Source organism: Lissotriton vulgaris, chromosome 2_1, assembly GCF_964263255.1.
Source record: "Lissotriton vulgaris chromosome 2_1, aLisVul1.2, whole genome shotgun sequence".
NCBI lineage: Eukaryota > Metazoa > Chordata > Amphibia > Caudata > Salamandridae > Lissotriton > Lissotriton vulgaris.
Genome location: NC_141687.1, coordinates 1470269902 through 1470296837, shown reverse-complemented (window position 1 = coordinate 1470296837; position 26936 = coordinate 1470269902). Strand labels below are relative to the sequence as shown.

The following is a 26936-nucleotide window of genomic DNA, read 5'->3' as shown; positions in this document are numbered from 1 at the left end:
TCCCCTCCCTCTCTTCCCTGAAAAACTCAAACTCAGGAGCTGCAACGTCCACCCAAATTGTATTCGCTCAGTCGCAGAATGTATCCTGTAATTTTATTTTCGATTTGTTAGACTCTCAATGGAGAGCACTGCAAGCGCTGTGAACCACTTGACTTTAATGTTAAGAGTCTGTTAGTAACCCAAAGGCTTAAGATGGCCGCCAGTTGTTCCGAGTTTTTCACATCCGATTGGGCACATTGTATCCCAATACTGTTTCACGAACGTCGTAAAAATGACCAATCCCATTAGAAATAATGAGTGAACATCTAACGAGTTAAGATGGCTGTTGGTTAATGAGCTTGTTTCTAGGGGCGGTGAAGCTTTTATTTCCCATGCACGCATGTGCCAACACTGCAGCCACACAACAAATTGTGATGGGCGCCGGTGTTCTGTTTGTTTCTATGGGCGTTAGAGTTTATTTTCCTTGCATGTGGTGGTGCAGCCTTCTGCCGATGCTGTGCACTATTTCGCCACAACTTGCCAGCCGCATCTGATAATAAATGCACTTGCACCTATCAGTGCTGCCATTTTGGAAGCCACACACCAGATGCTTCCAGTGGTCACCGTAGGGCCTTAGGTTAATATTTGTTTTCCTGATGCGCTGTACTTCAACCATGATGCACTTTGTTGTAGTGTGAGTTCTGCCTGTCCGGATAGCCTGCTGTCCTCTCGTTGCCACATGTAATACGTGGCAACTTCCATTGTGGAATAAAATAGATTTATTGAATAAAGTAAGTCCTGAAGATCACCCCAAACCGCTCCAGACACGACACAGCTCCCGAATGACTTCCTCCCATTATTCTTAAGAACCTGGTGGACACTGGATTCTAGAGTGGAACCTTAAGTCCATACAACAAAACCCCACAGATGCTTTTACACATGGAAGCGCAAAATGCAAAGTACATAACAATGTTGATTAAACTATGTGAACACCACACAATATTTCGAATTTTTCTTCACATATTCAGGGAGGGAACAGATGGTTATAACCAGCATGTAAATATTCTCCTTTGAGCTTGCAGTAACAAATCTATAGTGATTTTTTGCTTTTTTAGTTTAAGGTTGTAGACACAGAATACAATGTATTAGAGTATGCTATTTCATTTTTAGATTCTGCTCTCTGGGAAGCCACTACTAGTTTCCAAAATTTCCCCACAACTGAGTATGACCATTTCATGAAAGAAGTCAGTGTTTTCATGGCGGCACCTCATTCATTCTTGTGTGATCTGTTTGGCTATATTTTATTCAGTATTTTTAGCTAACATGGCAGGGTGTAGAATTTTAAACTGAGTAAGGCGAAATCTTGGATTCCTGGTTACTGTTTTGTAGTAAATCAATATTCAATTTCACTCCCCATCTGTAAATGGTGCTCCATTATCTTGCTTTCATCTCGCTATGGTTACTAGTGGGGTTAGTTATTGATTCTGGATGAGTCTCCCAAAGATTTTGGAAATTGTTCTCCCTCTCTGTGTAAGTTTAGTGATAGTTGTCATTGTTTTGGATTTGGGCAGACGTCCCGGACACCCTCCCCATGTGAGTTGTACAGCCATTGTCACTCTAGAAAATGTTGTAAGTTGCCCTACCCCGATTGGAAATCTCTGTCTAGCTTATTCAAACCCTATAAAGTCTTCTCCCTCATACAAGGTCTCCCAGCACTCAGCATCCTTCCTCTATCCATCCTCAATGGCCTCTGCTTCTCATTTCAGTTTCTGGAAGTGTGGATATCCCCGGATCTCCTTCCCATCTTGAAAGAAACCCTGTTTGTAATTCTCTTAATTACAGGCTCCCAAATCAATGATATCAGTGACACCAACTGGGAATTCCCCTGGCCCACCCCTCTTGGTACCAGAACTCATCCAATATTATGAGTACTATGGGATGGGGGGGGTTGAAGGCACCAGCGCAACTGCTATGTACTTCCCTGAATCTAGTGACTATTGTCAGTTGTGACTCTTTAGCAGAATGGCTCAGTCTAAGTGACTCTCCAACACTCCTGACTGTTATATCTGGAATATTGGTCACTAACAGGATGTTGGGTGCCCATATGGTCAAGGAAGCAGTGCTAGCAGAAAATCCTAGTTGAGGAAGCGAACCTGAAAACCTCAGTGATGAATACCTGAACGAAGATTCTGATTGGGAGTCAGAGTTACAATCAGAAGAGTCCCTTAGTAATGATGAGCCTCTGATCATAGTTCTGTCAGGTCTACAGACACAAGCACAGGAGCTGGCCCAGGCCAAGAAGAGGGGGAGGGTGAGTTGTCATTTGACAAGCCTTGAAGTCAGAAGCAAGTGAAGAGGGCCAAGGAATTTTTTTTACTTCCTTTAATGACGGAGCCAAGTTTTTTCATAAAAGTTGTCAGAGAGGCAATTTCCAAAATGTAATGGGTAATGAGATTAACACGCAGAAAAGGATGCTTCATCAGAAAAAGATTGATGGCCATTTTCATGATATGCATTTAATGCTATGCCAGCAAAATAACAAGATCACACTATTACAGGATGTAATACTAAATCTTGCAACTCCAGTGGAATCAAAGGTTAAGGAAAACACTGCAGACATCTCCAAATCACACAAGAATGATGGTGAAATGTCCTTTGAGCGATGAGAGAACTACTCAAGAGAAACAGTCTCCGCATTATAGTGTACAAGAATCCACTCATAATAAAGGGTCAGTAATAGCTCTACTTTCCCTCTGTTAACATCATCAGTCACATGTATTTTGTCAAAGACTTACAGAGTGTACATCTTGTGCCAGCATTGTTTACTTTGAGGGAATCCCGACATGAGGATTCCCCCACCTGTATGCGAGAGAAGTGGGAGTCCACCCAGCATTTTGTGTTTGCTGTGCGGGAGCCCATCCCACATTTGTGCAGAAGAGCGGGAGCCCACCCGCGTTTTGCCAATACGAGCGGGAGACCACCGCTTTCATACATATTTAAAAAGCTGATGGCCACCCCGCATTTGAGGTTCGTTTTAAGGCGGGATACTACCTCGCACTTTGCAGCGCCGAAAGAAGGAGCCGTTGTGAGCAGCGACCAGGAAGTCAGGCAAGCGCCGCCTGACTGTGGGCAGGGCCTTCTGTCAGCAGCCCGGAGCCTCGAAGGCTCCATTTCCACCTCCCTCTGCGGTGGGGAAGCCGTACAGAGCCCTCGCGGGCTCCACGCCAAAGTCCCATGTCCCAGGAGAGGGACCGGGTGAAGCCAGGAGAGGTCCCTAGAGCGGGACCTGTCGAGGCACTTTGCCGGTGCCTGAGGACCAGAGGAGACCATAGGAGGCTGAGAACAGCTCCACAGAGCCTCGGTGAGTGGGGGCTGAGACGTGAGCTGTTGAGGGTTGGTCGAGGCACGTTGTCTGTGCCTGGAGCCATGTTGGTGCTCCTGAGGCCCGTGTAGTGCCAGTACCTTATCAATCTTCACAGCTGCACCGCCGTTACGGGCAGCTGCACCATGGAGGCAATCCTGTGTTCCAGAGCCCCAGAGTGGGGCTCCAACTTGCTCAGTTGTGGCCATTGCCCCTATTGCTTAACACAGCTGCACTGCGAGAGCGCAGGCAGCTGGAACATGGGAGCCATTTGGGTTTTAGAGTCCCAGTGGGGCTCACGAGGCACCGTGGTGCCGGTGCTTGTTTCCCCAGCTGCACCATGAGAGCGCTGGCAGCTGCAACGTTTGGGGAGGGCATTTCTTTGTGTGGATAAGGAAGGGATGAGATACACCCCCTGTCCCCAACACATTTGTGCACCAGTGATTTGGCTGCATTGGCAGCCAGAGAGCCATTGGGAAGGTCCTACATTGTGTTGCGCAAACGCTTTACACATTGCATCTGGGATAAGCCTGACTGCTCTTGGCAAGCTACCAAGGGGATGAGCAGTGGTTATCTTCAGCTTGTAACTCCCTTGCCTTGACTAGAGTGCAGAGATGTTTTAAGGCATGTGCAAAGTGGGCTCTGGCCCAGGGCCCCAGCCCTTCAGGGGGCCTCCTGATAGAGTCAGATCTGTTCTGCAGTGAGTCTTGGCCTGAGGATCTCGGATAATTCTTAAACCTATTTTTTTTAATAACAATTTCCTTTCATTTATTTTTAATATGGGTTGTGTTTGAGAGTCTAATCCAGACATTTTGCAGAGAGAAATGTTGTGTTTATGGTTCATGCAAAGTCCGTAAAAAATATTTTTTTTAAATCACAATAGGACCTCACATATGAGAAATGGGAGTGTGTCACAGAGATTATTTGTAGTAATGTTAGTGAGCTGCTGCTGGGTAACAACATTGAAAACACGTCATTGTCCTTTAATATTAAATGCAAACACATTTAGAATTTAGACGAGTGCGAATGTGCACTGTCAGTGACCTGGCCAAAAAGGGCATGTAAGAGCTGATATTGAATCATGAATTCAAAGTTGTTCCAAACAGGGGCCCCAAAAATATGTTTGGCCCAGGGCCCCCGAAATTCTTAAGATGTCCCTGCTAGAGTGGTGGTTTCTGCCTTGCTTAGGTGCATGCCCTAGCCAACTAGAAATCCCATTTCTAACAACACACAGATGATGGGCGGAATGCAGAGCAAATCAAACATTCATCCCCAGTCAAGATATCTGGGTTAGCTCCTCTTGACTCAGGAGTGATTTCCCAACTCTATATTTAAATATTGGGCATCTTTGATGTTGCCTAGGCTTGCTTTATATAACTAAACTTAGGGAACCAAAATTGTTCAAGAAGTAAAATTAAAGTAAAAAAAGACTATTGCACATATATGATGGGATATACAAGTATAATTAAAGTTTCTATGGGTACATATGTACAGTTCTACCTGGGCTAACCCACAAAATTCTTCATTGCGGATCAGGGTGCATTACATAATTTTGATTTCCTAAAGTACCTGAATTGTCTGCAAGAACAGATTCATAGTTGACCTTTTTACTATTGAGCAAAATTAAGGCAGGGAGGGAGCTAGAGACTGTCCGTAGAGTACTGAAGAAGCTTCAACATGCTTTTATACCTGCAGTATATGATCCTCAGTATTCTGTGAAAGTAATTTTCGAATTTTATGAAATACTATGAAAGGTTTTTGTCACCTCTGAGTGGATGAATGATTTGTGTGTTAGGTGGGAGGCTTTAATTTATTTCACAGAAAACAATTATTTCTGACAATTCTCCATTCTTATGTTACTTCCGCTAAACTGAATGAAATATCCAGAGGAAATAATAATTTCACGGAAGATGTGACTCCTCTTTATTTATACATATTCAAACATTTACCACAGAGCTTCTCATGGCGAGTGGTGACATTTCACCTGCACTGATAACTCCAGTTGGAATTCCACCACCTGCAATTTCTAATGACTCTAAACCTCAAATTATTGTGAAAACTCCAGGCCTGATAGTCTGTGCCTGAAGAATCCGGACTCTTACACATGCTGCTGGGGGCTAGGGCAGTAGCTGCTTGACCCCCATGGACATCTTAAGGATTTTGGGGGCCCTTGAAGCACCTATTCAGAAACGTTTGAATATATGATCCAATTTCAGCTCTTTCATGCTCTTTGGCAGGTCACTGACGGTGCACAGACCCTCTCGTCCAAATGTTAAATGCGTCTATGTCGATATTGAATTGTGTTTTCAATACTGTAACACAACAGCAGCTCACTAATATTACTGCAAATGATCTCTGTGACACCCTCCCATTTCTCATGTGTGAGATCCTGTTTTGATCTAAAATAATATTTTTATGGATGTTGCATGAAAAATAAACACAACATTCCTCTGCAAAATGTTTGTAATAAACCCTCACACCTCACCCACATTAAAAATAAATTAATGGAAAACGGTGTTCAAAACAATTTGTTTAAGAATTATTCACAGTCATTAGGGCAAGACTCTCTGCAGAACAGAGCTGGCCGTAAGTGGGCCCCCTTAAAGGCTGCGGCCTTGTTCAGAGCCCCATTTGCCCATGCCTTCAAACGTCTCTGCCGAACCCTGCCGCAGCAAAGGAGAGAAGAAGGTGTCGCCCCCCACACACAAATACAAAGGCGGAAAGCCTCCACTGGCTACTTGCTTTTGTTTTGACTGTTCTCCTTTGAATCACCCATGAACATGTGGAATTTCTGCTTCAAGCTTTTTCCACATAGTGTGCATCTAGGATAGCCATCCCTGATTTACTGCTTTATTTCGGTTAAATTGGTAGGGCATCTTTTTCGGTTTCTTAGTCTGCAGTTTCTATCTCAACCTCTCTCTAGAGAGTTTCTCTTGCATGTCTCTCACCTTGCACCAAACCGCCTGCAGTTGGCAGCATACTCTAATGAAATAGCCCTAGTGGTGGAAAGTTGGGAGATCCGACTCACACGCATGGTAAGGATATGAAGCAAAACTACTTACAAAACAATTTCATACCCCTCTTTTTGGGCCATCTCAATCTATTTCAGACACTTCACATTTCTCTTTTGTGACCAAATCCAATGACTTTGATAAATATTTAATGAAATACTTTGGGGGCTAATCTCCCCACTTTGTTATTCCTATTTTCACTTTTTAATGATGGCAAGCACTGTAGTTGCTTCCAAGCTAGGGTTCGGCAACGCACTTTCAGGCATACATTCATGCATACAGTAGTTCCTAGATTTGGGTAAAAAAAACAACATGAGGTAAAACATTTCCTGCTCTCTATAAGCACCAGCCTTCGAACGGGTGTAGATTCTCACCAAACTAAAAACAACTGAACCTAATGTATACATTTCGAAAAACACTACAGTCATCACGATCAGTACGCCTGCTTATATTGCAGACAAGCTCACCATCTCTGGTGGTTCTTGGCACACCCGCATCCAGGACATCATCAGACTACAGACTAAGAAATGTACAAAAGAAAAAGCAAGACAGCAGGCCCTTTCCATCTATGCACCCAGTATCTGGGACAACATCCCATTGTCAATCAAAGCCTCTCCAATTTAGCAAGGAGTTAACAATGACCTCTTTAAAGAATACGGCATTACAATGCATTAACCATCTACAACCCTGATTCCTTTCCTATTTCCCGTTTACGTTAGGCTTCTCTTTGACCATGTTCCGTGCTCTTCTACCTTTTGACTAGGTTCACACTATAGATATACCATATACATACATATATACCACAAATGTACCTAAAGAAATACCATATACATGCATACATATATACTACAAGAAATGTACCTATTTTGGACAAGATCTATTCCACATTTCTTTCCAAAATAAGCCAAGCGTCATGTTTAACAAATTCTAGCAGGAACACTACATTTGGTATAAAAGCTTTCCAGGTGCAAGCTGAGGTAACAATACCTCTGTTTGCTTGCCTGCATCACCAGACACTACTTTCAACAGGATATACAGGGGAACATTACAATTTATTATGCTGTATATATTGTTTACTGTCTACAGTTACATGCAATGTAACACGTAATGCGCAATGCACTGTTCATGTATACAAAGCTACCTAATGTGTCTCTTCTAGCAAAAAGGTTTGTTCTTTTATGGCCTGCCACTCTTTTATAATAGCGGCATCTTCATTATAAATGTTTCTTTTATTTTAGGGTAAAGGGATGCAGTGTCTGCAGCTGAGATAAAGATTGTTCTGCGAAAATGGAGGTCGCACAATCTATTCCGGTTGCGTTCAGCAACCATGAAAGCAGATTTAAGAAGGTTCCATCTCTCCTTTTGAAAAGCCTAGTGGAGGAACCTAAAAAAGGAAATGTGCCTAATCATCTGCTAGAATCAAGTAAGTCTTTTTTGAAGCTGATTGTTTTACTAAATACCTGTTGGAAAATAAGCATGACTTGTTGGGTTGACGTAAATAATTAATTTACTCTCTTAATTTCTATGCAGGTAAGTACTTAATCAATAATAACTCAGATCGGAAAGAAAAAACCAGAGTCCGTGGTGTTAGAGTTCTTAGGGGTTTTATTCCTCAAAAAGGAATGGTCATGACCAGGATATCGGATTCTGACCACCACAGGGGTGTCAGAAGGGATAGAGGGATAGAGCGCGCTACATTTTATTGACAATACATAGCTTATATACGTAATTCATTTCATAAGAAACAGTGCAGGAGGCGTAACAGTTGAGAGAAGACAAGATAACAGTATACACGTGGTACTAGTACGTAATCAAGAGGCGTGAACTGGAGGTGTGTGCTTAGAAACGTCACTGATAGGTGACGCGGGTGGGTGGCACCAAGCAGAAATGTGGCAATGTCAGCAGAAATCGGAAGCTTGGATGCGCGCGCAGCTGCATGACGTGTGATTGGAGGGGTGCAGGGGACTTGACATTTACACTGACGGAAAGAGACAGAAGTCTGGCATGTCAGATCAACTTGTACTTCTATCATATCGGATATCTGATGTTTAGGAACCATATTATCTGGGCGGAAAGGTCTCTAGGGCAGAAACTATTCTATGCTAACTGTGGATGCGTGTATAAGCGCCTAAGTGTCTGCATGAGAAACGTGGGGGCACGGGGCCTTCCAGGGAAGCATGGTAACAGAAGCTATGAATTACTTGCACTGAGACAGGTCGGCCCTTTGGCTCTGCAGCTGGGGAGGATGTTTACTGAAGCTGGTAGGCAGGAATGCATTTTCGAAGAGCGGAACAGATAACTCGAAGGTTATAGTCAGTCTTGGCAGAAAGCAGGCTGAGCTGAGCGCGAGGGGCCGCGCTGGAAGTAAGTCAGAGTTCACGGGTACAGAGGCAGCCTGGGCTGAGGCTGTCATAGTCAGAAGCCAGAAAAGAGGCTCGATGGCAGAAATTCAGGGCCTACTTTGCCAGAGCAGGAAAAACATGTAAAGTACACTACAAAAAGACGTTGGCATAGCATACTTAGGAACGGACTATTTAACCCATTCAGGGTGGGTCTGAAAGAGGACAAGTTAACGTTGGACGCAAATGTATTTGCGTCTTCATAGCTGGCACAGGAGGGAAGTTACATGCACTTTAAGCTGGTACATGGAGTCGGTGGGGTACGCGCTAGGGAACACAACTTGACCATAAAATTTTATATTTCCTCATTCCCTCCTTGTTCCCTACGGACCCTTCATGATATATCGATCCTCATGAATCGATCAGTTTGTTCTTGTAACATCATTTGCTCATCTTTCTTTCTTTTACGTTTTGAGAAAAAACTGGAATGCTCAATACAAGAGGTGGCACATAGTCCACAAATCGCTGGCCCACACTGCAGGCACAGGCAGCAACTGAATACTAGGACTAGGCCAATGCCTAGGAAGGATAGGATCTTCCATCCCCAAGCGGTTAACGTTGTCCAGAACCAACCGGACCAAGTCCAGGTGCCTGGATCCTGATGTATCTGATTTGCAATTTTATGGAGACGTGTAATAGCTTGATATACAGATGGTGCATTTTGTGGTATGAAAACACAGCAACTTGACCCGATGACCTTACAAGCTCCGCCTCTATCTGCCAAGATGACGTCAATAACAAGACGGTTCTGAAGGACAACAACCCGCATGGCGGACTGTTCTTCTGTTAAGTTACCTAAGGCGGAGGCAGTTTCATTCACTACTGCTTCAAGCGTTCTAGTTAATCTACGTATTAATTTACTATTCTGAACAGGTCCTAAAAAGAAAAAGAATCCTTTATTAAAATCGGTGTACTGTTCCCATGCCGTTTCTGTGTAGTCGACAAGTGGAATATCTCTTCTGGGTCTATTCTTTACTAGATTGGTATTCCTATGGTAATCAGGGGGAGCTAGGAAAACAGGTGGCAGAAGGAATGCAATGTAACAGGTACCATCCCAATCTGGAGGTAGACGTATGTATGCGGTATGACCACAAACAAAATAAGAATGACGAATAGCTTTAAAGGACGATTTACCATGATCACTGAATTCGACCACAGTAGTACATTTACTATGACCTAAGTGTACTGAACCTTTCTTCCTGATACATAATTCACCAGTAACTGGCAATACTGACATAGTGGGTATAACAGGTGCGTCTTCGGACTCAACAGTAAGAATCATAAGGCTAATTGTATAGTTACCTAATCCATACACTTCATTTTCTAGATCAGTTCCTATTCTAGTGGGGAGTCCCTCCTTATCTGGGTAACAAACGTCGAGCAGGACCAAGTTCAGGTTTCCCCAAACCCAGCCCCCATCGAAAACAGCAATATCAGGATCTAAAGAATTAATTATTTTAAACCATGCACCGCGGGAGCCATTGTGAGTGAACGGGTACGGAAAGAGGGGCAGAGCTCCCTTGTAATTCTGGTAGGGAGGGAGTCGGCCACATATCCAGCAGTCTGTAGCATTGTTAGTTTGATGGGAATGATGTAACATACTGATGAACGTGTTGTTGCGCAGCGCAAGTCTGTAGGAGAGTTCATGTGGAGGTAACTTGTTAAAAGTGTGTTCAGCAGAGACATTGTAGACAGGTTGTTCACGCTTGAAAATAGGTAAAAGGATGCTAGCAACAATAATTAAAATACTCAGAATAAGCATGATTAATAGTGTCACTATACAGTGACTACGAAGTGATTTACAATATGTACGTTTCTTATATTCTCTCTCTCTATCTCGATCTAGGGGATACATGTCAGAAACTATTTAACCGATTCACCTAGGGGAGGACTTAAACAATTAAACTGTCTGACTTGCTAGATCGGAGTTTCATGCGGTACTCCTCTTGGGGAGTTTTTTCTCGTTCAGATTCTGTAAAGTCTTTAGGCTCAACACAGTCTTTGGTGGGGGTGGACGAGTCTCGATCAGGTTTCAGTCCAAAGAATTTTTTCACATGACTCGTGTGAACCCACCCCTTTCTCCCTTCGATCTTCACGGCAGTCCTCGTGGTGAGAAGGACGGTCTTCGGTGATTTCCAGCGGGGCTCCAACGGACTCTTCCTATCAAAATTGCGCACTAGGACGAGGTCCCCAGGACGGACGTCATGCGGCTTTACATCAGTGTTGTCAGGGAAGGCTGCGGCAACCTGTGAACGACATGATTGGAGTGCAGACATCAAGGAGGCAAGGTAATCTGTCAACATGTTACAATCAACATCAGTAATCTTTTTCGGAATGGGCGTCCCCCACATATTCGGTGGTCTGCCAAAGACCACCTCGTACGGGGATAGCCCTGATCTCGAATGGGCAACCATTCTCATATAGAATAGTGCCACTGGCAGGGCGACTATCCAGTCGACCCCTTTCTCCTGACATCTTTTGGCAAGGCGGATCTTTAGTGTCTGGTTATGCCTCTCTACAAGGCCTGCGGCTTCGGGATGTCGGACACAATGGAATTTCCACTGGTATCCTAGTAATAAAGAAACTTCTTTCATTAATGCAGATGAGAATGGCTGACCGTTATCTGAATACACGACACGAGGCAAGCCGTATCGTGGGAAGAATTCACGAACCAGCTGCTTGGCAGTGGTCGGAGCAGTGTAATCTGGGACTGGGTATGCTTCGGTCCAGCGGGACAGAGCACAGACAACTACGAGAACATATTTAAATCCTCGACAACGGTCCATCTGGATATAATCCATCTGGAGGACTTCAAAAGGGTGATCGGGAGAATGAAATCCACCTTGCTCTACAGGGACGCTTTTACCTGGATTGAACTGACAACAGATCATGCAAGTACGCACTTTCAGTTTCGCTGCTGCTCGTAAGTGTTTATTGTTCCAAAGATTTTGTAAACTGTCTAACATCGCTTTCTCTCCTAGGTGTGCTGGGCTATGTGCTGTATTAATCATGATTTGAACCATAGAGTCAGGGAGAAACCATGTAGATTTTCCCTTCGTCATCCAACCTTGATCTGTCTGGATCCCTCCTAGTTCCATCCATTTCTTTATTTCTTCTGGGGTAGCGTGTGTCTGAATATCAATAACATCTAGTGCGGGATCCCTGACTGTCATGCAATTTGTCGGTCCTATTGTCTTTGTTGTGTCAGTTGTCTGAGTGTCAGTCAATGCTGTACGTTTTGCTGTCTAGTCTGCCAGGTCGTTACCCTGGGAAACAGAATCTGTGACTTTAGTATGTGCTTTACACTTCATGACGGATATTCCTGAAGGCAGATGTATTGCTTCTAACAGTGCTTGAATGAGGGGACCATGTTGGATCTTGGTACCGTGAGAGGTCAGAAAACCTCGTTCTTGCCATAACATGCCGAAGTCGTGTACAACTCCGAACGCATAACGGGAATCAGTGTATATGTTGACATTTCTGTTCTTGGCTAGAATACAGGCTCGGGTCAGAGCGATGAGCTCTGCCGCTTGAGCAGACAGTGTATCAATACGATGTGTTTCTTTAACTTCAGTTTCAGTGGTCACTGCATATGCGGCCACTAACTCTCCTGTACTTGTTCTTAAACATGAACCATCCACATAAAGTGTCAGGTCTGGATTTGTCAATGGAACATCTGTTAAGTCTCGTCGGGGCTTTGTTACTGCATTAATGATCTCTATGCAATCATGCGGAGCTGGATCTGTCATAATGGTAGGTAACAGTGTTGCTGGGTTCAGGATACTGCAGCGTCTGATTTCTATGTGTGGCTGGAATAGTGTCAATTCGTAACCTGTCAGTCGCGCTATAGTCAAGTGTTGAGTCTGGGTTCTGTTTAACAGAACCTCTACAGAGTGTGGAACTTGTACTGTTAACTGATGGCCTAAAACAATTGAATCGCTCTGTCTTATTGCTAACGCTGTTGCTGCTACTGACTTTAAGCACGCAGGGAGTGCCTGGGCTACTGAATCCAAAGTACTTGAAAAATAAGCGCAAGGCTTATGTGAACCTGCTTGATCTTGAGTGAGGACAGACAATGCTGTACCATCACGTTCTGTAACAAAAAGTGTAAACGGTTTGCTGTAACATGGTGTCGCTAGAACTGGTGCTTGGCATAATGCTTTCTTTAATTCCTCAAAGGCTTGTGTATGTTCCTGAGTCCAAGGGAGGGCAGTCGAAGTTGCTGCCTCCTGCGTCGTTAACTGGATGAGTGGTTTAGCTAGAAATGCATATTGAGGAATCCATTGTCTGCAGTACGAGGTGAGGCCTATGAAGGCCCGCACTTCCTTTTGTGTCTGGGGTCGTGGCATGTTTACAATTAACTGAATGCGATCGGGAGTGAGCTGTCTCCCCACTTTGGACAGCAAGTGACCCAAGTACACAACTTGCTGAACACAGAATTGCAGCTTCGAAGGAGACACCTTGTGTCCCTTGTCTGCCAGAAAATGTAAAACTGTCAGTGATGCTTGTTCACATTCGGGCTCACTTCGTGCGGTGATCAGTAGATCATCGACGTATTGCAGTAAGGCTGTGTTAACCGGCATTTGAATACAATCTAGTTGTCTTTTCAGTGCTTGACTATAGATGCTGGGGCTTTCTGTGAATCCTTGAGGTGCGCGGGAAAATTTGAAACTTCGTCCATTTAAACTGAATCCGAAGAGATATTGGCTCTCCGGATCAATAGGTACACTAAAGAAAGCGTTCTTGAGGTCAATTACAGTAAAGAACGTTGCTTCCGAATCAATAGCAGTCAATAGGGAAGAGATATCGGGGACCACAGGGTACTGTGGTACAATACATTTATTCAGTTCTCGAAGATCAATCACCAGCCGATATACTGGCGGTGCATTGGGGTCAGTACGTTTAAGAATTGGAATGATGGGTGAATTACAGATATTGGAGTCGGTCTCTACGACCACTCCCTGGGCAATAAGTTCTTCAATGATTTTCAGTAAAGCCACTACAGCATCGGGTGGTAACTTGTATTGTCTGATTCTGGGTAGAACAACTCCTGGCTTGAGTGAAACACGGTATGGAGTGATATGCATACAACCTACGTCAGCTGGGCCTTTTGCCCATAGGTGATCTGGTACATTTTTCAATCTGACATCAAATTCTCGTAAAACATAATGACCCTTGAAATCCCGTAGAAACAGTCTAACTCCCTCCGGGGAACAGCATATTATAGCTCCTAGAGCCTTCAGAGTTTTAATTCCTAACAGATTTTCTGGGCATGAGTTCGTAAGTAGCAAATCTGTAACTCGTGATAATGGACCCACAGCCAAGGGTACTGGTTCCGATACTTCATTTACAATAGGCTGTCCTGAAAAACCAAGGGAAACATTCTGTGAGCCTGAGAGGGGTGCCCCTGGAACTTCATTATGACTGATTGTGGTGCGGCTTGCCCCTGTGTCAATTAAAAACTTTCTGTCTTTTCCCAATACGTGACTGTGTACATAAGGACCTTCTTGATCTACAGGAATTTCAATAAGAGGCAAACCACCTTCCCTCTCTAGGCTGTTTCATGTATATCGGGGGTAATCTGGATATGCAGATTGGGCATACTGGTACATCTGTTGCGAAACTTGCTGAGTCGCGGCAATGGGCTGTGGTCCTGCTACTGTCTGTGCTGTATGAGATGGAGCATGCATAGGCTGTGTATTCTGCATTGGCTGTACATTTTGTGAGGTCTGTTGCTGAACCTGATCTTGTCTAGGTGGATGCGGTCTTTCTTTAGTTTTACCTGTTGCTATGTTATGTTTCAGGACTGGGCATTCATGTACGTAATGACCTGGCTGTTTACAGTAATTACATGTCCCTTTAACGGGAGCTGTAGTGTGACTTGTCTGGGTCCCACCTTTTCTCTGACCATCGACTGGGACCGTCTGAGCTACTAACATTTTCATTTTTGTGTCTTTCATACGTTTCTGTTCCTGATCTTGTTCTTCTCTAATTCTATTCTGATGATATTGTAACATTTGTAACATCTGGGATGGCGTATTTGCCTGCCAAGTACTTTCAACTTTGTACACTCAATTTTTAACTAATGGTAGGGAGTTCTCGACTAGTTTTGATACAAAAAGGTGTGGATATGATTCGCTACTTGGTTTTAGGCCACTATTTATAATGAAACATTTCTCAAATCTGGAATAGAAGTCACTAGTATCTTCCTCATGTTTCTGTTTACAGGACGAGATTGCGTCCCAATCTTCCTTTCTAGTTGTCAATAATCTTGGCAAAACCTGTACTATTAATCCGGGTAATGCTTTAGTCTTGTCCCCAAGGCCTACCCCTGGGACACGTTTGCTTTCTTCGTCTTCTATTTCTGCCCATGCAATCTTTGTGTCCCCCACCTCCCATTCTTTTTCCTTTAATTTCTCGTAAATGCCCGTGGGCAACAGCACCTTCAACATTTTCATGATATCATCATACGTGTAATCCCCCATCAGTAACATGTCTTTAAGCTCTCTGTGAAAACCTGCAGGGTCTTTATCATGACACGGGACTAGTTTCTTCATTTCTAACAGTTCTAACTTAGTCAGTGGCGTGTGTACATATACACGTTTCAAGACATGATCCGTACCCATAACTGGGTGTACTTCTCGTAAGGGGTTCTGGCTTTCAATGCCACTTCCGCATTGCATGTGGTGCGTTTTTCTTTCTGGAGGCGGGGCCGGAACATATTCAGAACTTATGAAAGTGTTATATTTATGTCGTTGTTCTAGAATAATTTGTATTAACTTGGTACTGAAACCTCTCCATCTATCCATGAGTAGTGCTTCTAATGTTTCGTGTAAGGGACCTGGATCGGAATGTTTATTTCTGTATTTCGTGAGGAGGTGCTGAATCATGTATACACCTGCTAATTTCTGTTCGTCTGGGGAAAGGTTTAGAAACGTCTGTGCTAAGGTATCATCATTATATATGTCCGGATTTTCGGCCCATAAGATGGCTGACCGGGCTAGTTCTTGTTCATCCATCGAATTGAGTACATGGTACCCCATTCTTTCTCGTAGTCTTTTATCAGTCTCCTGGAACTGGTGTTCAGAAGAATTCGGATTTGTTAAAGCAGAGAGAAAAACTCTCTTGTTTTCCGGACGGATGCCCTTCCTAAGGTAAGTTCCCTTACCTACATACGCTATAGTATCTGTAGCTCGTTCTGGTTCTTCAAGTTCTTCTTCCTCCTCGGAGGAAGCTTTTTCTTTCTGGTGTGCTGTTATCACTGCTTTTCTGATTTTCTTGTACATACTGGCTATGCAAGCCCCCTTGTCATGTTTTCCGTCGGCTATATTTTGACCCCACTTGTTCAGTGCATCTAATTCACTTTGATCTGTTCCAGGCCTGTCTCGTTCTCTTATTAGGCAATTTATAAAAAATCGTAGTATTTGTGCTTGAATGTCAACTTTCTGTTTCTCCATGGCATCCTTGATACTGTCAGGGTCTTTCCCTGTCTGAACAAACTCATATATTCTATCTAGACGGTCCTTCATTCCTACATAGCATAGCAAGATATCAGTAGCAGATCTTAACCGTAGTGATGCCAATATCATTAGATCGTTTTTTCCGGGTACTGGATCGTATCTGCAAACGGAAAGGTTTTCTTTAAATGCGTCAAGTCGGGGTGACCTGAACGTGAGAGGACTCTGCATATCCCTGAGATTGAATCTGTGTGTTAATGGCGGGGTCCGTAGACCCGCGGTCGCACCTCCTGAAGCGGATGCTTGGGCATTATCTCCTTGTGGAGTCTGTATCTGAACTTGAATTTGTCGTTTGGTAGTATCAGGTAGATGTGGTTTCGGTAGGTCAGTTTTGGGTATGGGAAGTGGCGGGGCTGGCGGAGCGGGGGAGGTCTGTCGCGGTACTGGCGGGACATGATCCGGGGGCGGGGTGCCACCCCCGTCCCTGTCATTGGGCAAGGCACGAACAGGCAGATTGGTGTAAGCCGGTGCTACATCCTCTAGATAAGAATTTAGGAATATGTCTTTAGTAGTCTTATGCATTACTTTAGTTGGAACTAATGGTGGCGGTAAGTTTTTCGGTATTTCTGATAGGGCCTCAGATGTACCCTCGGCCGCGAGATACATACCATTTACGAGATTGTTTCGGGCACGGTCTATTTGTTCTGTTTTTACTCGGATCCCTTCAGTAACTAACTCGTTTTCTTGGGCCTTGTCTGATTCTTTAAGTCTGTCCTCTCTACGGAGTGCTTTCTCAGCACGCTTATGTGATTCCTTACGCCAGAATTCTATGGCGTCTTTCTGAGATTGTCTAGCTTTCTTTTTCCATAGCACTTCTTCTACCTTCATGATGCACTCGGCATCCCATGTTCCGGTAACAGGCCATCTGTGTCTTTCATCTAGGTGTTTGGTATAGTCGGCCCATAAGTCTAGATACAATATGGCATCTATGCCATGTTTATGATACATAAAGTTACCTGGAGTGTCCCTAGGGGGAATAGGAATTTCTTCCTCCAGTATCCCTTTCCTAGTTCCTAACTGCTTTAACTTGTTGAAAAACAGCATCTTGTTTGCTTATTACTGAATACTCAATCCTTACTCCTTAATACTGGATACAGCTAGTTTACACAAGAAACACAATAATGCACTTTAAACGGTCACATTCATACCACGACATTAATCACATGAAAAGACATTTGGGACATAGATGACTACCCCTTATACTGGATGTACTGCTCAACAGTACAGATACACTGGCATAACAGTGCAGAAATTCAGAATACTAGATATACTGCTAAACAGTACAGATACACTGCCTAAAAACAGTGCAGACCGGACTTGTGTACCCAAACCCGTCTAGATACGTCCCAGCAATGGTACTCACCGGGAAGCACGGAAACAGAAGGCCTCGGAAAACTCGACTGGACTCGACTCGACTCGGCTCGACTTCGGGAAACTTCGGAAAACTTCGGAAAAACTGGGAAACCTGGTGGGCCTCTTGACACCTCGGACCTTGCTTCTTTCGGCTAGGCTCTGGTCGGGATCCTCCGCACTCCTCACCGCCTCGTCTGGGCACTGATCGCAGTCTTCGTCACCTCCGTGGGTCAGAGGGAGATGCAGGAAATCCTGCCGGTACGCGTTGGTTCCATCTAACTGATGGCAGGAGACAGAGCTTGCAATGCGCCAACCGGTGCGTGAGGTGGGGGAGGGGTTCCTATTCGGGCGCCAAAATGACGTAAATAATTAATTTACTCTCTTAATTTCTATGCAGGTAAGTACTTAATCAATAATAACTCAGATCGGAAAGAAAAAACCAGAGTCCGTGGTGTTAGAGTTCTTAGGGGTTTTATTCCTCAAAAAGGAATGGTCATGACCAGGATATCGGATTCTGACCACCACAGGGGTGTCAGAAGGGATAGAGGGATAGAGCGCGCTACATTTTATTGACAATACATAGCTTATATACGTAATTCATTTCATAAGAAACAGTGCAGGAGGCGTAACAGTTGAGAGAAGACAAGATAACAGTATACACGTGGTACTAGTACGTAATCAAGAGGCATGAACTGGAGGTGTGTGCTTAGAAACGTCACTGATAGGTGACGCGGGTGGGTGGCACCAAGCAGAAATGTGGCAATGTCAGCAGAAATCGGAAGCTTGGATGCGCGCGCAGCTGCATGACGTGTGATTGGAGGGGTGCAGGGGACTTGACATTTACACTGACGGAAAGAGACAGAAGTCTGGCATGTCAGATCAACTTGTACTTCTATCATATCGGATATCTGATGTTTAGGAACCATATTATCTGGGCGGAAAGGTCTCTAGGGCAGAAACTATTCTATGCTAACTGTGGATGCGTGTATAAGCGCCTAAGTGTCTGCATGAGAAACGTGGGGGCACGGGGCCTTCCAGGGAAGCATGGTAACAGAAGCTATGAATTACTTGCACTGAGACAGGTCGGCCCTTTGGCTCTGCAGCTGGGGAGGATGTTTACTGAAGCTGGTAGGCAGGAATGCATTTTCGAAGAGCGGAACAGATAACTCGAAGGTTATAGTCAGTCTTGGCAGAAAGCAGGCTGAGCTGAGCGCGAGGGGCCGCGCTGGAAGTAAGTCAGAGTTCACGGGTACAGAGGCAGCCTGGGCTGAGGCTGTCATAGTCAGAAGCCAGAAAAGAGGCTCGATGGCAGAAATTCAGGGCCTACTTTGCCAGAGCAGGAAAAACATGTAAAGTACACTACAAAAAGACGTTGGCATAGCATACTTAGGAACGGACTATTTAACCCATTCAGGGTGGGTCTGAAAGAGGACAAGTTAACGTTGGACGCAAATGTATTTGCGTCTTCATAGCTGGCACAGGAGGGAAGTTACATGCACTTTAAGCTGGTACATGGAGTCGGTGGGGTACGCGCTAGGGAACACAACTTGACCATAACATTTTATATTTCCTCAGGGTGTGTACACTAGGGTGCGTTGCGATTAATTTCACATTTCATTCTTGGATCTATCGGAATTGGCGGGAAAAAGCGTCCCATAAAAGGGATGTTTCTTCCACTGCCAAAGGAGCATCTTCTGAAGAAGGCGCAGATAATTAAAATGTAGAAAACCTTCCAAATGGAACTTGAGGAAAGCCTCACATGGGATGGAGTGGGTTTAATGCTGGGGGTGGCTTTATTAAACACATACTTAACTTGTGGGTGATTTTAACTGTTTCCTTCTTCTGTAAGTACCATTTGTCACTCTGCCCGTGCAACTTGTAGAGTTACAGAAGCCCAACTGGGAGGCCTTTCATTTAGGACAGACCATGCTCTTTTATGTCACCTGTTAAAAATGAACCTTATGCTATAGCCATGTTCTCTGAGCAAAAATGGCCTGCCTCTAGAATTACATTTTGTAAAAAGCCAGTCTAATAGAGAAAGACAACCCTGACCAGTTTCATTGTCTTCAAGCTTCTATAAAGTAATATTATTTAGCACTGCAACTTTCCCATTATAATGTATTTTATTAAATAATCTCCGTAACTTTACTGGTAAGTCCCAGAACATTTTATTTATAAATTAAAACATTAGTACTCTCTTATCCTCATTAGGAGAAAAAGGTAAATTTTCTCTCAGCAAGCTACAAATGTGATAAACATGTGTGCAATCTTTTTGTGTATTGCGTAGCTGTCTAGAGAAAGTCAAAATACTACTGCCTTCAGCTGAGGCACGCTTTCTGTACTTGCTAGAGATTTCACAAACCGAACTGAGCAATACTTCTATGTTAGCACTCTCCTACTATCAACTCTAATAGGACCCAACCTTTTTGTAGTTCTGGAACTGATAATTGCCTTCTTACTATGTTAAATACAAGAGTGATACACATCTGGGATTGTTGCTTGTGCAGCCAGCCATTGCTCCACCTTATGCCAGTGCCCACTTCCATGACACCTGGCAGGTGTCATGGACCAAAACCATCTCCTCAACACCTAAGAATGTATGCTTTCATTAAATGTTCTACTTCTAGGCATGGTAGAGTGAACTATTGCTGGGTTGCTTCTCCCGGAGGAATGCGCCATGTTGTTTTGAGACCCCACCGAAACTGACATTAAGGAGTCTTCTTATTATCAGCAACACCTTTTGAACCGCAGAACCTGTGCTGGTTCCCCTGCAAGGAGTAGGGACAGATCAGAGCCATTGGTTTGGGGAAATAACAGTGTTGAAACCTCCCCGCTTGATGTTTCAGAGATTCCATGATGATGGTTGCATGCATCTAAAAATACAGAAGCAGCCCTGACTGCTAACACAGCTGTTGACATACTGCTACGATGGAGTGAAGACAGTGTCACTCTACTTGAGGAGAATACCGATGGGGCCGGCTGACGTGCCATAACTTTCCTCAAGTAGTGATTATGAGCACAGGAACGGCCTCTATCAGAATTGCCATGTTCACTTCTGTAACAATATAGAAGCCCCTATTGCTGCTGGGGAATAGGTCTTCGTGGTGTTACTGGAGGCCCTCCACAGGAAGGTAAATGACATTGAGACCAGACTAACGAAAAAACAAAAAGACCGTGGCCATCTGTAATGAAACTGGTGCTCATGTAAAGCGCTCTGATACCTGATATCTTCGGGTCTAGTTTGCGCTATATAAAACTCTAAATGTTTTAAATGATGGCAGTGAAGAACAGGTTGGGGACCGTACCCATTAGCATGGCAAGTGTGGAGGCATCCACCTGGTACTGGAGAAGAGGACTGGAATCCTTGAGTTCTTCCACATTAAGCCAGTGTAGACCACTGAGGATTTTGCTGATTTTGAAAGGTGAACTGTTTCTTCCAATGTAAGTGTGGAATTCTGTCTGGAGCAGTGAATGTATCGACTGCGTATATAGATTCACTTAGAGTCTCTATATTTCTCGTCTGACTTCCCACACTCCCCTATAACAGATATATGTTTACCAGGTAGCTGACTGAGTGTTTCTATGCAGTAGGTTTTGGTCCTAAGAGGGTCAGGTTGTTTTCTTTCCATCCCTGCCTAGTGCAATACCTTACGTCTATCCATTGTAATTAATGGTTGCTAATGGGACACCTTAAACTCAATGCATGTTAGATATGAAGTTTTCTCCCAATCCAGCTCTCTGGGGTTCTAAATATGTATCTCCACTCCACCTAATCAAATGCTTTCTCAGCATTGAGCAAGAGGGCTATGCATTCTGTAGAATCAAGTTTTGTCTTTCAAACTTGATGGGTCGAAGCAATAAGATGGTGTCTTGACAAATGTCACAAGACATAACCCTGAGTAACCTGGTTTCAAGAATTTTTGCTAGGATCTCTACATCAACATTTACCTGAGATGTTGACCGGTAACTGGTGCAGTTCTGGGAATCCTTGCTTTCTTTTTTGATATGTGAATATGATGGCATTGTTGAAGATCTGGCTCAAGGTGGTGGACCCGTTTCGCCTCTTTAAATGCGCATACAGCAAGAGTAATAAGAGTGATTTGCCTGTCTTGTAAAATTCACCAGGGAACCCATCCTCCATAGGTGATTTTCGTACTGGGAAAGGAGATAAGGCTCCAGCTGTTTCTTCCTCAGTCAACTCACCTTCTAACAAGACAGTATTCTCAGGGAATAGTCTTATTAGGTGCAGATTACTTTGGAATGCTTTCTCCAGTGGTCTGGTAGCAATTATTTCTTAGCTATACAGAGTCTCATGGTAAGGGGATTTCCCTCAGCTTTGTCTACAGGGTGGGCTGATAGATGTCCCTCTGTGGTGCGGGGGGGGGCTGAGAAACAGGCCTGTGATTCTTTTTGGTGCTATGGTCCAACTAGTAGTCTTCCGGCTTTCTCTCATATTCATAGCGTTAATGACTTTCTTTCATTAGCACTCATTCTACCTTGCCTGTAAAAAAAGGCAATGAGCATCCTTTTGGCAGTTGTCGGTTCAGGTTAAGGGATGGTCCAACGTTATAGTGCAGTGCAAAGTCCCTGATCTGTATCACTACTCTCAGTTGTTTGGTTTTAGATTTTGATTTGGCCAGTACTGATTCTCTCATTATGAACCCACTCCTAGTTGTCTTGCCTACTGCCAATAATATCTGTGCAGATGGTGTGAATTCTTTTTTTTCTCTCACTTATTTTGTTTGTAGAAATACAATAATTTCTTGTCTTGTGTATCACTACATGCAGTCACCCTAATTCATCATGTTCGAATTGCAAAGCTAAGTATAATAGGGAACCCCGGATAATCCTATCCCAAGAATATCACATTGCAAGACATTTGGTAAGAGTGGGGTTTGCAACAACTAATCTATTTGTGATATGGTCTTAAGGAGACACGAAAGATAACTATATTTTCCATCAGCAGGGTCAGTAATCGCCAGGTGTCAGTTAAATTGTGGTGAGTAAGAAGGTCTGAGTTGGCACCTTTCATATTTGAATGGAAATGGTTAAAAAAAGATGGCAATGTGGAAAGCAGGCATGACAACACCCCTGACTGATGATGAGACATTTGGTTTCTGAAAACTTAGATCATAGACCTAAAAGACATGACCAGATGAGATAACACCCTACACTATGTAGTCCCTGAAAAAGTGAGAAGATATAATATGTTTCCTTTCACACACCCTGCTGAAACTTCTGGATATCTCGTTTCGAGAATGAATGGAATTTCATATGAATATGGGATATGGGCAAACCCAGACGATGAAATACTGCACACACCAATAATCGCTTGTCTCCTATGACATGAAAACACATGCCTAACATTCCAAGCGGCTAAAAAGAAGAGTGGGCCATTCATGTTAGAGATGACTCCATCTATTTTGCAGCACACTTCTCACTCAAAAAAGCATCAAGAAGGAAAAACCTGATACTACGTCCCAAACAGCAGCAATGAGACATTAAATATGACCTTAAACCGGCAGTCATGAAAGACCAAACAGTACTAGAACCTGGAGACTTCAACACTCTCTTACTGGTCTAGACGATGAATCCATGGGGACTGCCAATTCAGCTGATCTAGCACAGCTAGAGTATCAAAGAGACTAATATTGGCATCACTGATGCCAATGCAAAGCTGCAGTTAAAACCACTGAAATGTCATGCCGATCTTGGGCAGAGGTGCATTAAATCAAATAGTTGAAACGCTATGAAAGGAAAGAGATAAATCCAGATCCTCATGGATGGAGGCCCTTGAATCATCTCCGCAAATCCACTTTGAGTCCTTGGCTACCCCTGGTACATAGACGGTTGTTCGGATGAGTGCAACACGGACCCATCGGGAACACTAACCCTTTGACTGCTATCACTCTGTCAACCAACTTGTGAACTAGAAGACACCATCCCAGCGATACTACACCCTTATCCTAAAGCCTCCTTGGTGGTGAGCACACCAACATGCAGCATGCCTGCTTCAGGGTTATGCTTCATCACTGGAAAGGCCAGACCTCATCTTTTTGGTCTAGAGCCTATTACATAGGGCTGTTATGTTTTTGTGCAGACACCATGGCCAGATTTGTTTTTTAAGTGCCACCAATAAACATATTTCCTCTAAAACCTTCTGCCCCAGTGTTGCAGGATCTTAAAGTGGTACTGGCTCACCTTATTGCAGTGTGTGAGTGCTTCGTTTGAGTGCATTCATTCTTTACCCCTCAACTGCTTTGCTGATCGCCATCACTTATACTTGGAAAGTCATTGGTAACCTTGCAGACTGTTTCTTCCTGCCTATGGGGATGTAAACACCTAGTTTAGCTGCTAACTTGCCTCCTCCATGCACCTCCAAAATGGCTATGGAGAAGAACCTTTGTACATTGGGCACTCAAAGGGATCTAATTTTTAAATCACCTGATCAGTTGATATCCGCATGGACAGGCAGTTGATTCTGGGTTAATTGAATGTTTAGAAAAGTAATGAGTATCTCCAAAGAATTGATTTCCCTATTGGATTGTATCTTTTGTTAAGTTACAACCAAGCCTCGTTTTCCCAAAGAGTCGAGTAACAACATATGCTCTGCATAGAAGGGTGGACATTAAGGATTTATTGTCAGGTGCCTGCACTTTTGGGTTAATTGATTTAACTCACTTCGTTCAGTGAGTACTCCAAGGCGCAGCAGTCTAAAATGTAGTTAATAGATTTGTCACTGCTCGCAGTTATGAAGATAGGTAATATACCCACTAATTGAATTCACATGGAACATGAGGCTCATTTGAAATATATGTGTTATGTTAGCAAACGTCAGCTGTAAAGGTAAACACTGTTATATATAATCAAACCATATATTAGTTTTTTATTGTACCTAATGGCTGCATACCCTACAAGGTATTCAGTAAAGACTGACCTGACTTTCTGGTGGAGCATATTTGCTGATTGATATCAATTCTAACATGTCAATCCCATTAATGCGAATAAATTGTGTAAAATGGCTGTTTATTTTGACTTATAGTTTTAGAGTAGGCACAGCTCCGTAGATGAAAGAAGGGAAAATACAATTAGCTTGCTAAAAGATGATTAACATCTTTTTTTGAAAGAAGGGAGTTGTAATTGGTATTATTTTGCTTGCAAAATTTTTGACTCACTTAAGAAAAAATTTTCATTGCGTCTAACTTTGCCTTCGTATTGATGGCTGCCATATTCTCCATTAGATTTGTACTGACTAACTTCATGTGTTGCCTTTGCAGAAATTTACACCAAAATATTAAGGAACAGTGTCATACAAGCTGAGCCAAGTGTGGTGCATTTTGGAGGTTATGAACTAAAGGAGCACCACCAGCTAGTTGTGGTGAGTTAATGGGAAGAACAAATAATTGTGTTCATATAAATGAGTACAACAAGGATCTCCACCTTTGAATGCCATGGGCTCCTTTTCTGCCTTAGAACAAACAGAATTGTACATAGCTCCTATGACATGTTTCATTTCCATTTACCATATTGTTGACATTTTGGCATATTTTCTGTTTCTCATAACATTGAAAACATTTTGTATTAGCTTCTCACCAGCCTTTATTATAGGCTAATGCACAGCTAGAGAAAGAGGTGTGGGGCCGCCGCTAGGGCGACTGCCTCTGGAATCTGGGAATCACGGTTCGATCCTCGGCACCGGCGGCAGATTAGCCCAGCACCTTGTGACCCTGGGCAATAGCTTGCTAAATCTTCCCGACGGCCCCCAGCGCCTAGAGACCCTTACCGGTGATTGTTTGCGCTTTACAAATGTGGATTATTTATTTATACAGCTGTCAAGTGTTATACCCTTAAGGCCTATAACGAGGCAGAGGACCGTTAACAACTGCTATAGCTTGAGGTTGAAAGAGTATAAGACTATTAGAAAATTCCACCCACTGAAGGTAGAATGCTCCAAATTAAACAGAGAGTAACAGAATGTCAAACATTTTAAGGGCTCAGAAGACTTATACCAGCCATTATAAACCCTGAAACACTGCATTGTCTTCAGTGGAGCTTCCAACAATTCAATGTTCTAATCAAGCCACATAGCCTGCTGTCGAGGGCTCAAACAGTTGTTAAGTGCCCTGAACCGGAGTTAGCGGCTCGCTCCTATACCAAGGAAGAGGGCCTTTGACAAATGGCATAGTCCAATGCAAAAGGGCTATAAGGCTATTAGAACATTCCACTCTCTGAGGGTAGAATGATCTAAATTTAAGGGGGAGAAACATTAAGACAAACATCAGAATGTTGGCGCTCGGGGCTCATACCAGCCATTATAAGCACTAAGTTACTCCACTGTCTTCAAGCCCAAAACAACTTGAAACATATTGTATTTTATTTTCATCATGAGCCAGGGCCTTGAAAGGCTTGTTTGTTAACATAACTAAATTGTTTGTTTTTTATTAGATCTCAGAGTCAAATAAAGTTCCATACAATGACATCTCATACTCCCAACATAAGCATTTCTCAAAGAACTCACTCTCTCCACGTCAAAAGAAAGAAATCAAAATATAAATCAGCACCTTGTTTTTAATCATCAGTCAATCACCTTGGCCCAGTTAAAATGACATCTATCTGTAATAGCCCCGAAATGTGCTCCTAAAAATGTGTACCTGATTTTCAGCCTGTGTATATTGCATGATAACACAATCTAAAGGGTTTCAATCAAACAATTTTAATGGGTGTTCAGCACCTTTTATTACATTTTGGAGATAGCATATATAAACTAGTGTAGGAATAAATAGAGAATCAGCCAATGCACTGTATGAAATGTAACTATTACTTTCAGAAAAGCAGTAGCAGGTAGATGTCGGACTGTCCATCATGGTTTAAATGGCCCACTTTGTTTGGTATTTATCAGTGTGGGTTAGTTTTTTTTTTTTTAAAACACCTGTGACCGCTGGCCGGCCCCCGTGCTCTCCTCCATCTTCCTCCGGTCTTGCAGCAGGATACAGGAAGCTGCAGGAAGCACTCGGCTCCCAGGCTCTTTATAGCCAATCACAATGCTGCAATGCAGGGTTGTGATTGGTCTGAGTGCCATGGATTGGCACCCAGCCAGGGAATGGGGGCCTGGGCATGTTCTCCATGCAGGCTGTAATGCAGCCTGCATGGAGAATATGGGTAATGCGCATGACTGTTTTGGGCGGTCTGAGAGGGCTGACCAAACAGTTGTGCACTTAGGAGTGGGCAAACCACTTCTCCCCTGCTTCTCTGTCCTTGAAGCAGCCCCACTCCACCCTGCCCAGAAAGCTGCGCAGAAGGAAACATTAAATTATAA

At 43.6% G+C, this 26936-nt stretch overlaps 1 protein-coding gene across 1 annotated transcript in view; it reads left to right on the top strand.

The window, feature by feature from the left end:
• The window catches only part of CFAP221 (cilia and flagella associated protein 221), a 663664-nt gene that overhangs the window by 57094 nt on the left and 579634 nt on the right, over nucleotides 1-26936 (top strand). The window contains exons 2-3 of the mRNA XM_086957336.1: nucleotides 7590-7774; nucleotides 24898-24998. Of these exons, the coding sequence (XP_086813462.1) occupies nucleotides 7639-7774; nucleotides 24898-24998 (237 nt within the window). The 5' untranslated portion in view covers nucleotides 7590-7638. The remainder of the gene's footprint in view (nucleotides 1-7589; nucleotides 7775-24897; nucleotides 24999-26936) is intronic.